The 12,585-nt window shown below is 41.9% G+C and overlaps 1 protein-coding gene across 2 annotated transcripts in view; it reads left to right on the forward strand.

Moving 5' to 3' along the window:
- Positions 1–12,585, forward strand: part of TRIM44 (tripartite motif containing 44) — a 106,482-nt gene that overhangs the window by 13,179 nt on the left and 80,718 nt on the right. For both annotated transcript variants that reach the window (XM_023653873.2, XM_023653874.2), the window contains exon 2: positions 7,886–7,963. In XM_023653873.2, coding sequence (XP_023509641.2) covers positions 7,886–7,963 — 78 coding nt within the window. The remainder of the gene's footprint in view (positions 1–7,885; positions 7,964–12,585) is intronic.

Genomic DNA, 12,585 nt, shown 5'->3' on the forward strand with positions numbered 1-12,585 from the left:
AAAATTTTTTGAGAACTTAGCATGTGCCAGGTTCTATACTATATATTTCTTACATATTATCTCATTTAATTTTTACCACAGTTCTTTGAGGTGGACTATTTATTAAAATATTTTTATATATTGTTTGAAGTTAGTGGCTTGATGGTTTTTTCCTTTAATCTATTCATTCAATCAGGTGGTGCTGTTTTGGGCAGTGGGGAGTGTAACAATAAACAATTCTAAGTCCCTTGTCTCATGAAGCTTATACTGTATGAGTGAAATAGACATAAGTTAAACAGTAAATAATATTTCAAATAATGACAGGTACTACAAATAACAAACTAGAAGAAGGAGAAAGAGAGTGACTGGGATGGGGGTTGAGAGGGAAGCTGTTTAAGGATCTGAGAAGGACTCTTTTGAGGTAGTGACCTGGGCATAGTTAGAGCCAGTGATGGAGAGATTTGGGGGCATAGTGGTCCAAGTGGAGGGAATAGCGAGGTTCCGAGATGGAACAAGTTTCCTGAGGGATTAAAGGATGGCAGGAGAAGTGAGTCAGGTGGGGCTGGGGGAGTGCTACATGAGGACAGACGACCAGGTAGGCCATGATCGGGTTTTGAATCTTGTTCTGAGTAGCTGTGGACTGTTTCAGCAGGGTAATGAGGGCTTTGATGGATGTTCCTAAAATTTCCCTCTGGTACCTGTGCAGAAGGGCGTGTGGAGGGCAAGAGTGGAGCAGTGCTGCTGCATGGACCCGGGGTCGCAAGGTGGGGAGGAGCCGCCGGGGGTGGTGTCTGTGCGCCTTAGGTCTCGAAAGACTTGGCCATGGGTTTTCTCAGACCCCCAAATCACTTTGGACCTGAGCAGCTGTATAAAGGTGGTTGCCTAACCTAGGAGTGGATTGGGGTTGGAAAATCAAGTCATGTGAAGAAGGTGGTAAAGAATTTTTGTACGTGGCATGGTGATACTAAAATTTGGTTTCGTTTCCTTTTGACAAGTCTTCGCTTTCTGATTTGATTCCTCAGGAGGACTTTTTATATATTCTATCTTCCAATCCTTTTCCACTGTTTCTCTCAAACAAAACCTTTTTGTAAAAATGATAGAAAGTTGGATTGATTTTTTTTTTTTTTTTTCCCCCAAAAGCAAAGTACCAACACAAGGCCTGTGGGCTAGGGAAAACACACAACAGGCAGCTGATACTCTTTCTGAACTCAGCATCTTCTGACTCTTTTCAATATGGAATTCAATATTTAGGAGCCAGTTTAAGCTGTTTAAATGATTTCCATTTACATTTGTATTGACACATGACTTTTCTTTCGGTGCCCAGCTGGTTGTTGGGATTAGACTAGAGTGACTCCCGTAAAAAGTAGAGACCAGGTGTCAAGAAATGCTTCTTGTTCTGATGCCACTTTACCTACCGTATCCACCTTTGCTTCTGCCTCTTGCCCACTTTCAAAGGGTATTTACATTAGAATGAGCTGTGTTATTTCTGTGTTTTGGGGTGAGTAGATGGACATGTGTTTATGAGGTAGTCTGAACCCCTTTGAAGAAAGACATCCCAACTTTTTTGGTGTTCAAATACACGGACCCTTAGAGGTAGAAAAGTTTCAGAGAGAGTCGCTTTCAGGGTGGCAACTATGAATATCTGCAGGGCCCGGAAAGGTGCTGTAAATGAGAGAAGCAAACCAGGGTAACTGGAGCAGACTGGAGGGAGCTCGCCTTGGCTGAAGCAGGTCGCTGCTGCTCAGCTGCAGCCAACTGCTGCTGTGTGGGAGTGGGAGCCCAGTATGGTCATGTCTTTCAGATTTTCAAAAGAAGCTAGAAATCGTTATTGTTATGTCATAGCTCCTGATTTTTAAATGCTGGCAGCTAATTTAAAATTCCCAGTGTGCTGTGTGGGACAACATTCTAAAAGCAAAGAATTAATTTGAAAAACTTTTTTAAAAAAAGCTGTAGGCTCTAGGCTGCGAATTTGTAGGTTCTGATTTGGTCCATTTTCCTCATTTACAGATTGAGCAACAGAAACCCAGAGATGTAAAATGACTCTTCCAAGCTCACACAGCAGTCAGTGGTATTGGCCTCTAGGAATAGAACCAGGTCATCTTTCTCTTTGTGCAATGCTGTTTACGCTAGGAAAGTTAAACTTGTAGGGATTCTGAGGAAAGCTAATTCTCTTTGCCTAGAAAAGTGCGTGTACTTTCCAAATTTTGCATACAGTTTTGGGGGCTTCGAACTCCCTGAAATCCATACATGAACACCAGGTAAAAACCCTCTCTTGCACCTGCTGGTTCATGCGTTTACAGTGCAAAGGGAACAGCGCCCCAGTATTTACCCTTAGGCAAACTCGAGGCACTCGCAGCAGGAGCTCGGGTCTGTCCTCCCTGCCTCCCCGCTTCTTTTCTGTGTAGTGAATCTTAATTAGACAACGGGAATATGTTTAGGGAATATCTTAGGTAAGTCCCAGACTCTTCCTACCACCATCCCCAGACTAGTTCCTCCAATCATTGCTTTTCTGGTGTTTTACACACATATGTATCACCCATAGAAGATAATAGGTTTTTGGATTTTTTTAAAAAGTGATACAGTATACAAGGTTTTTTTGTTTTTTTTTTAATTCAGCTTTATGTCTGGCCTTGTATTCAGGTACATACAGATCTACTTTCATTCTTTTGTTTGCTGTATCATGTTCCATAGTTTGTTCATTTCGTAGTTTTTTTACCCACTCACTATTGATGGATGTTTACGATGTTTCCAGTTTTCCAGTTTTGCAAACAATGCTGCAAATAAATATTTTTGTGCATCCCTCCTTGATCCAAGGAGGAGAAAGAGAGAAATAGACTTGCTAGACATGTGATTTCACAGTAGCTTTATCGTTTTATATCAGCAACGCATGAAAGTTTCCAATTTTCCAAAAGCCCTTCATCACTTGATATTGTCAGATCAAAACTTTTTTTCAATATGATGAATGAGAAATGATATCTTAATTACAAGTAAGTTTGAGCATCGTTTACATCTTTTCATATGTTTGTTAGTCGTTTTACATTTCTGTTACATTCATGATCCTTTGTTGGGATTTCCTTGGGGCTTATTTGGCTTTTTCTTATTTATAGGAATCTCATATATATTTCCTCTTGTATTCTTGATACCAACCTCTTCTGTTGTATATGTTATAAATCTCTTTCATTTGGAGCTTTCTGATCCTGGTGTTGCTACTGACTGGCTCTGTGATTTGGGGGACATCGTTTGACCTCCACAGAGCCACTTTTCTTCATTGTAAAGTGAGAATACACTACCTGTTAGTTATTAAGTTATTGACAAATGCCAATGAAAGAATGTATGAGCTCTGTGATTTTCGGGTTCCTCATTTGATTTCTGCCAGCCATTTTCTCAGCTGTAAAGTGAGAATACATTGCCTTTTAGGTTGATTGTGTAGTGTCAATGAAAAAGTGTATGGAAATGCTTTGGAGAGTAAAGAATACCTTCAAATGTAAGGCATTTTGTCCTTTCTTTGGTTTTATTATTACTCATCCCTAGGAGTTGGCTTTTGTGAAGTATCTCAGATCTGCACAGATTGATCAAACTCTGAGGGATGGGTGTTACAACATAGCACTTGTCTTTTTATTTGACACTCTCTTGGGGGAGGAAAGAAGTTCGTAAGCAAGATATGCTCGCATTGAACTTCTGTGTTCTTGGAATGCACTGGGGGCATGGAGGTGGAGAGGAGCAGCATCAGGAGAATCCCACTTCTTTGCCACCCCCAGTGCTTGCCCCAAGGACTGACATAGTAGAATCTGGCCACTTACGGAAACGAATGTCTGCAAGGTTAGAGTTAGCCTGCTTTTTGTTTCTATCGTAGTCCACTTCTCAGTTAGAGTGCAGGTTTCAGAGGCAGCTGTTCTATTCTACCACAGTAGGGAAGTACGAGGGTACAATCTCCTGCTCTAGTTCCCTTTTGACTGACGACTGGGTTCTGCCAACAAATTAACTAAAACATGATACCACCTTATGGTTTGGGAACACTCATACTCAAATACCACCTTAGATCTAGACAGCCCTGTGCCCCTGCCCAATGTACCATGCTTTACGGGACCCTTCCTTTGCCCGTGCCCATCCCATTCTAGAACAATCTCTAAGTACGCAGGACCCAAGAATTACCAGATGAAATGTCCTGAACCTGCTTCCAGGGCCTGCAGAGCCTGTTTCTGAGTCCATCCTCCCAAAGATGGATCAAGCCATTAGACTCCACCTCTGATATGTGCGTTCCTAGGTCCCAGGTGTGGCCAAGGGCGACCACTGAGAGGGATGTTCCCAGAGCTTGAGTGCACTGACTTGAACCCCTGTGTACAAAGGCCCCTTGAGGTACAGGAAGGGACTGGGATGTGGGAAAGGAAAGGAGGTGGATTTGGGGCCAGGGTCCTCCATTTCTACTCTTGCCCCAGCCCTGCAGTTGTCAGGGGCAAGTCTACCCAGAGGAGCCTGTCCCTTGTGACCCACTGCTTATTTTATGGGTAAAAAAAAAAAAAAGCCATCGAGAGAGGTTTTCTTCACCACCCATTTAGAGGCTAAGCATTCCTGGCTCAATATAGACCCCAATTAATCTTTTTTTTTCTCTTAAACATTGGCACCTGAGCTAACAACTGTTGCCAATCTTTTTTTTTTTTTTTTGCTCTTTCTCCCCAAATCCCCCCAGTACATAGTTGTATATTTTTGTTGTGGGTCCTTCTAGTTGTGGCATGTGGGATGCTGCCTCAGCATGGCCTGATGAGCCATGTCCTGTCCATGCCCAGGATCCGAACCAGTGAAACCCTGGGCCGCTGAAGCAGAGTGCGCGAACGTAACCACTCGGCCACGGGGCCGGCCCCCTCCCCCCAATTAATCTTGAGAATAGGGGCTGGCCCAGTGGCACAGCGGTTAAGTTCACACATTCTGCTTCTCAGCAGCCTGGGGTTCGCCGGTTCGGATCCCAGGTGCGGACATGGCACCACTTAGCAAAAGCCATGCTGTGGTAGGCATCCCACGTATAAAGTAGAGGAAGATGGGCATGGATGTTAGCTCAGGGCCAGTCTTCCTCAGCAAAAGCAGGAGGATTGGCAGTAGTTAGCTCAGGGCTAATAGTCCTCAAAAAAAAAAAAAATCTTGAGAATAATTCTCAAAGAGAGTCAGGTGTGGAGGTGAAATGGGTGAATTTCCTGAAGGGAGCCTCTTTCTGCCTCTCTCCTGTCTCTCCCCTGGGTAGGCAGTGCTGCTGATGCTTTGTGAAAAGGCGGAGGGATTCTGCTGACGTGCTGTATTTTTATGAAAGCAGGCTAAGGATTCCCTTATCGCTGCACACAAGGCGCATCTGCCTGCAAACAGGCTTTCTGCTTCTTAGGGATTCTTTCGTTGTCCTGTTTCTTTGCTGAATGTTTCAAGGCACAGTTTGGTGCATTCCTTTCTGTTCTCTAGAGCCAGGGGGAAAGTCAGGATATATCAGGGCTCTTGCTGAAAAGCTTAAAATGGGCTCTGGCAGCTGGGATGTGGGGGAAGAGAGCTTTCCAGGGACAAGTGACCTGCTTGTTCAGCCAATGAGAAGCAGTTTATAGGGCTGATATCACCAGACAGGCTTCATTGTCTGATCATCTCAAAAGCAGGATCATGTCTGGCCACTTAACCCTTTTTTAGGTACTTCGGGTCTCACCCAGTCCCTGGTATGTGACCTCCAGATTGCTTTTCCCGACTGTCTGCTGTGAGACCACAGAGATCAAACATTTAAATTGGTGAAGAAATTTGGAGAATTGTAAGCCATCATTTCAGAAATACAAATTATTAGAATTCAGGACCACAGCTCGAATGGGAACGTTGACTGAGCTGTGTTGGAGAGCACGTCTAAAGAGGGTGTTAGTCTCAGTCATGCTACGGCTGAGCTTTACTGTATAGACTTGGGAGAGAGGAAGTTAGAGGGGAAAAGATTGAGCTTTTAGTCTATTGTAATCTATATGGTGGGGTCTTACTAAGTACTTCCTGTTTTGGTGGAATTAGAATTGGTTCTGCAAATTTAGAAAATATCACTGATTCTGGGGCCTATTTCAAGTAACAGTTATCTGTAGTGTTTGTTTATATTGTACTTCTTTATTGTCCTTTCCCCAGTAAAAACGACAGTCATTTTACTCCTTTACACTTCTTTTTTGTCACTGGTAAAATGAGGGTGGTGATGCTACCCCGTCCCACAGAGGAATTGATATAAGGAAATAAGCTAATTCATGGAATTTTAGATTGTGCTACACGCACGTATTATTTTTTTTTTTTTATATAATTTTTTTTTTTTTTTAAAGATTTTATTTTTTCCTTTTTCTCCCCAAAGCCCCCCGGTACATAGTTGTATATTCTTTGTTGTGGGTTCTTCTAGTTGTGGCATGTGGGACGCTGCCTCAGCGTGGTTCGACGAGCAGTGTCATGTCCGCGCCCAGGATTCGAACCAACGAAACACTGGGCCGCCTGCAGCGGAGCGCGCCAACTTAACCGCTCGGCCACGGGGCCAGCCCCTACACGCACGTATTATTATTAGGGCATTCCTGTCTTAAGATTGCATGTTCATTTGTTCAGCAGACCTTTTCAAATACCTTCTTGATGCTGGGCACAGATACAGAGATAGAAGACGTGGTTCTTATCCTTAAGGAATTTAAAACATTGTGAGAGAGTCAGACAATAATAATAAAAATGCCTCCTACATTTATTGTGTTTATCATGTGCCAGGCCGTCTTCTAAGCACTGTGACATATATTAGCTCATTTAATCTTACCTTAATCCTATGAAATAGGCAACGTTATTAGCTTGATATTACAGATAAAGAAATTGAGGCACAGAGAGGCTAAGTGACTTGCCTAAGGTCACACAGATAGTGCTAGAGTTGGGACTTGAATTCAGGGAGTGTGGCTTTAGAGTCTGTGCTATAAATCTGTGCTGACCAATACAGTAGTCACTAACAATATATGGCTTTGGAGCACTTGAAGTGTGGCTAGTGCAAATTGAATTGGGCTGTAAGTGTGAAATACTTTATATTTTTACTTTATATATTTTTTTACATGTTGCAGTGATAATATTTTGGATATAGTAAGTTAAGTAAAATATATTAAAATTAATTTTGCTTTATTTTTGTGGCCACTAGAAAACTTAATATGTGGCTTGCATTTGTGGCTATTGGCCTTTGCTACTCTAAATCATTACAATGCAGTAACAGCAACAATAGTAATAGCCTAGATGACATTTATTGAGTACTTGCTGTGTGCTGCATACTGTGCTAATTCCTTTACAAACCCTCAAAATCAAACTATGTATTATCTCCATTTTATAGAAGGAGGACAAGGTTTTAAGAAAGTCAGTGATTGCCTAGGGTTGTCAACTAGTTAATGACACAGACCCCAAATTTGAAACCTTATGTGTCTGACTCAAAAACCTGTACTCAGCCAGCACACTGTAATGCTATTTCCAGTTAAATCTCTGGGAGTTTTCTTTATTTTTATTTTTATAAGGATATTTGATGTTGCATACTTCTGTATTTGCTATGTAGAAGTTCAAAATAAAAATCAGCAGGTCATAAAATAGACATCCCAGATGGAAATCTCTTCTGCGGAGCCTCGGTCCTCAGTGAACAGTGGCACAGTTGAGCCCTGAGAAGAAACTGAGTCAGCCTGTACAAATTGCATTTAATTTTCATTCCAATAGTTTTGTCAGGTCAGTGGGCAATTTATATCCTGACCCTCTTTGTCCATAGAGAAGAGAAAGAGAGGCAACACAGCCTTCCTTAGTCGTTTAGTTCTCTTGGTTGATTAGAGGAAAAAATTGCTTTCCATTTCATTGTCCCATGAAATGCTGTTTGTGTTCGAGAGCAATAAAATGCTGTCTAATGACCTCTGACTTTTCTTTCTTCTAGAGCAAAGACTCAGGCGGGCTGAAGGCAGCTATGATTGAGTTGGTGGAAAGGTTAAAGTTCAAGAGCTCAGACCCTAAAGTAAGTATTGTTTTGGAATTGACTGGGTGTTGGTACCCCCAAGTATTTCATTCTCCTTGAGCTAAGTTTGAGGAATGTTAATGATCATCCAACTGAACATTGCGTCAAGATCTAATTAAGCCTGCCCATCAAAAGTAGTGTTCTACTATGCCTAGAGATAACTCATCTATTTTTCCCCTTCTCTGTTTTATGACTTACAACACATAATCATTAATTGTTTTCCTGAACTGCAGACAAGTGCATTTTTAATCTTCCTTTACCAGGCCTTTGAGACTACTGTCCTCTGTGTCCATTAAATCCAGCCATTAAAGGCATCTGAGACACTGATCAGCTTAATGCTGGGGCCTGGAACAGGCTCCAGACACATCCACTGGATGTTCAGTAGTGCTTGTCTCTGTCCCACTTACAGCAGCCAGCTGCCACTAGGAATGCTTTTGTCCTCATGACCTGGAGTCTGGTCTGGGAACTGGTTTAAGCTTCCCAGCTGTCTTTGCAAGATGTTGGGGGCTGTAGGATTGATCTTCAAGGTGGAGGTGGACTGGGAACTGAACATGCCAGAGAGATTATGACTAACACAGTCTTCCTTCTCCTACCCAGACACTTACTGTGGCACTACTTGGTGTTGGTGCCAACTGGCTTTACCTGAGCATCAAAGCCTCTTGCAATTAAATAGGGAAAGGAGCATGATTTTTACTTTTTTTCAATTTGAAGTTTTTATAAGGAGAGTAAGACTAGCATTTCTTAAGCACCTACTGAGAGCTAGGCACTGTGCCAGGAACCTTACATACCTTTTTAAAAAGTTGTGGTAAAATATACATAATGAAATTTACTTTGTGTGTGTGTGGAAGATTCATCCTGAGCTAACATCTGTTGCCAATCTTCCTCTTTTTTTTTTCACTTGAGGAAAATTAGCCGTGAGCTAACGTCTGTGCTAGTCTTTCTCTATTTTGTATGTGAGATGCCTCCACAGCATGGCTGATGACTAGAGTTGGTCCGTACCCAGGATCTGAACCCGTGAACCTGGACCGCCAAAGTGGAGCACATGGAACTTGAACCGCTTGGCCACAGGGCCAGCCCCCTGAAATTTACCATTTTAAGTATTTTTAAAGGCACAGTTCACTGGCATTAAGTACATTCACATTGTTGTGCAAACATCACCACCATCCATGTCCAGAACTGTTTCATCATCCCAAACTGAAACTGTGTCCCCATTAAACACTAACTCCTTGTTCCCCGTCCTCTTGCATACTTGGGATTGTTGAACAACTGTGTGCAATAGCTTATTATTTCCACTTTATTGGTAAGGACGCTGAGGCTTGGAGTGGTAGGGCTGTCCGCCCCAAATCTAGTATGAGCTAGAGCTGGCTTCAAGCTCTGACTCCACTGCCTCTGCTCGCTCTTTTGTATCCCACTGCAGACCGAGCGCTGGTTTCCTCTCCTTGCCCCCTTTCTGTAATCACACTGTGCCTTTGTTTTCTGATCTGAAACACTATATGAGGCAGAGCCCCAGACAGTGACGGGCTCTTCAGAAGGTGGCTGCCCTCACCAACCTACAAAATGATCTTCTCCTCATACAACTTTGAAAGTATTGGGACACTGGTGTAGTTAGGGTTCCAGAGGTAGAGAGTATCTTGATAGAAAAAATTGGGGTAATCTTTGTCAATTTTCTGAGCTCAAGTAGAAAGACATCTGGTGTAAGTAGTTTTCTTTAGTGCAGATGAACCAATTAATTATTAAAGGTTACTGAAAGCTTCTTTTTACCGAGTTTCTCTGGTTTCTGGGACAACAGCTATCCTGAAGGAGACAGCTGTATTTTCTGTTTCTGCCGCATCCACGTACTGGTAGGCAGGGGAGAGCAAGAGGATGTGTGCAAATTGCTCTGAGTGGCTTCTGTGCATGATGATAATACAGGTAGAGAGCTTTGGGATCCTTTATGAGTTCGTACAGTTCTTCTAATGGGAAACTTGCCATAGGTGACAGAATTGAGTGGTCCCATGAGAGCAACCTGTGGAAGCCTCAGGATTTTCCCGTGATGCGTCATGAGCTAAAGGCTATTTGTTAGGACCTGACTTGGTCTTGGATATGTGTATACATAGTCACCTCTTTTTTATCTTCTCTTCATCTTGCCCAGGATTATTTCCCACCAATCTATTTTTAAGCCCCTTTCTGATCTATCATGTGCATATGCTGTATCTACCTGAAGCCAGCTTGAAAAAGGACCAACATAATTGCAGGATGACTGCCAGATCACAAAGTAGGGGTGAAAAATGGGACACTTAAATACATAATTTCTGCAACAAAGAAAATTTTCCTGGAAATAAATTGGTGTCTTCCAAGAGAATCCTTAAGTTTTTAGTCTGTTCTGTTTTCCCTCAAACCCCACAATGGTTTTTTTTAGGTTAGCCTCTTTAAGAAGGGCAGAATCTCTCAGGCCCTGACCTATCATCTCCTGGCACAGCAGCTTTACATAGAAGCACTGATTGAGTCAGGGAGCACTGAGCACTCTCTGCCTCACTTCCTCCAGAACTCCCTAAAGCGTCCCAAGCTTGATTAGTCCAGACACTGAAGTCTGCTGGGGACTGGGTTAATTTTTACCTCGTGAGTTTTTTTTTTACCTCGTGAGTTTTGCCAGAGAGGAGTGGAAGATGCCTAGATTAACCATTTTTTTAAATTATAAAATAATATATGCTTATAATTAAAAAGTACAGATATCCATAAAGGAAAAATGAGATGAATTTCCCGTGAGTTAACCATTATTAACAGTTTGTGGTGTATAACCTTCTAGACGTTTTTCCATGTGGAAATATACTTCTAAGATTTTTTACAAAAACTATACTATACCTATAGTTTTATTACATAGAACATCTTAGACATTCTTCTGTGTCAGTAATATAGACTTAATGAGATGAGATGCCTCATTTTGTCCAAAATACTTGACAGACACCCTGTTTTCTTCCCGACTGGTGGCTCATAAACTTTAATGTGCATGAAAACCTCCTGGAGGACGTATTAAAGCACCGAGTGCTGGGCCCACCTGCAGAGTCTCATCCAGTGGGTCTCGGGTAACTGGAGACTGGGCTGCACCTTGGCTATTTTCCTTCTCTCTTGTTTTGATTGTTTTTCATTCCTTTCAGCAAATAGCCAGAAGAGCCCTTGTAAATAAGTCCAAGTGATTTCAACTTTAAAAAAAATGGAATATACAAAAATCCAGACTCAGAAAACAACTAAATGGAGCTGAGGTAGCAAAGGATTAGGGGAGGGAATGGGGAGTTGGACTGAGGAGTCAGCTCAGGCTGCCTGAGAGGACAGGATTCCTTTAAAACCATCATGTCTAGCAAGAAGTAATGAAGCCAAGAAGAGGAAAGGGAGTCCTGGTCAAGATTTAGGAGGATGATCAAGGCCCGTGCCGTGGTCTAGGAGTGGGCTGAGTTCTAAAACCAGAAGACCAGCAGAAGACGTTAACTCGCAGCCACCAGAGGTGAGCCTGAGGACAGGACTCAGAGCCAGTGGTGGTTGGTAAATAAGGCTCAGACCCAGACGAAGTTGTGTGCATGCATGTTGCTGTGGTGAGCCTTATTTTAAAGGATGCATACCTCCAGGGATCTAGAACTTTGTGTATAGTGGGAAGAGATTATTTTTAATGCCAAACAATCTTTAGTTTAATTGGAAGTGGTCTTTTAAATAATAAGACATCCTAATGTGTTTGACATGATCCAGTTTACAGACAATTTTTTTCAGCCAAACTTTTCAGAAACATCTATTGCACAAAGCAGGATTTTTGTAGATTTCTTATATTTATGCTGGACTTTGGGGAAATCTAAAAGATGTTGTTAATCAAGCGTGTGTGTGTGTGTCTGTCTCTCTCTCTCTCTCTGTCTCTCTCTCTCTCTATCTGTCTGTCCGTCCCTGTCCATCTGAGTCCATCTATAACAGGATTTTTAGGAAATTTAGTGTTCTGAGTTCTTTACAGCTTTCCTTTGTTCACAGTTTACCCGAGGAAACTGAAGCTTAGAAAACACATGGTTTCCCTTCCCTTCCTTCCCCTGCCCAGTCTCTCAGAGAGCATTGAACCAGAAGCAAAACATACTCAGCTCAGTCAAACCAACCCCTTGTTATGCAGTTAATATCAGCCACGTTCTCTAGTATATATCGATTGCTTTTCTTTCCACCTAAGATGTGGTGTTCATTGTTTCCTGTAGCTGGCATGCTTGAAACAGTTAAAAACACAGTTGTGTATCTCAAATATTAAACTTATAAGAAGTTATTCTCAATAAAAAGTGTCTTAAACTTGAATCAGGTGGCTCACATTATCTGTCTAACTGGAGTGGGATTAAACATGCAATCTAGTCACACTAAGACTGCCTAAAATGTACCAGGTTTTTCTTCTTCTTTTCTCCAATCTCTAACGGTGTTCTTACTGAGTTGTGAGACCAAAGAGTTGTCTAGCAACATGAAATTAGTTAAAAAGATCTGAAGATGGTTTTCTTATTTTATTTTAATCTAGCATTTAATTTAATAATAATTACACATTTAATTTAATAATTGCGAGAGAATTTTACAGTCATTTTTAATAGCTGATATCATTGACGTGGAACACAGCCCAGTCCTTCAATCTCTTGTGC

This window comes from Equus caballus, chromosome 12, assembly GCF_041296265.1.
Source record: "Equus caballus isolate H_3958 breed thoroughbred chromosome 12, TB-T2T, whole genome shotgun sequence".
Lineage (NCBI taxonomy): Eukaryota > Metazoa > Chordata > Mammalia > Perissodactyla > Equidae > Equus > Equus caballus.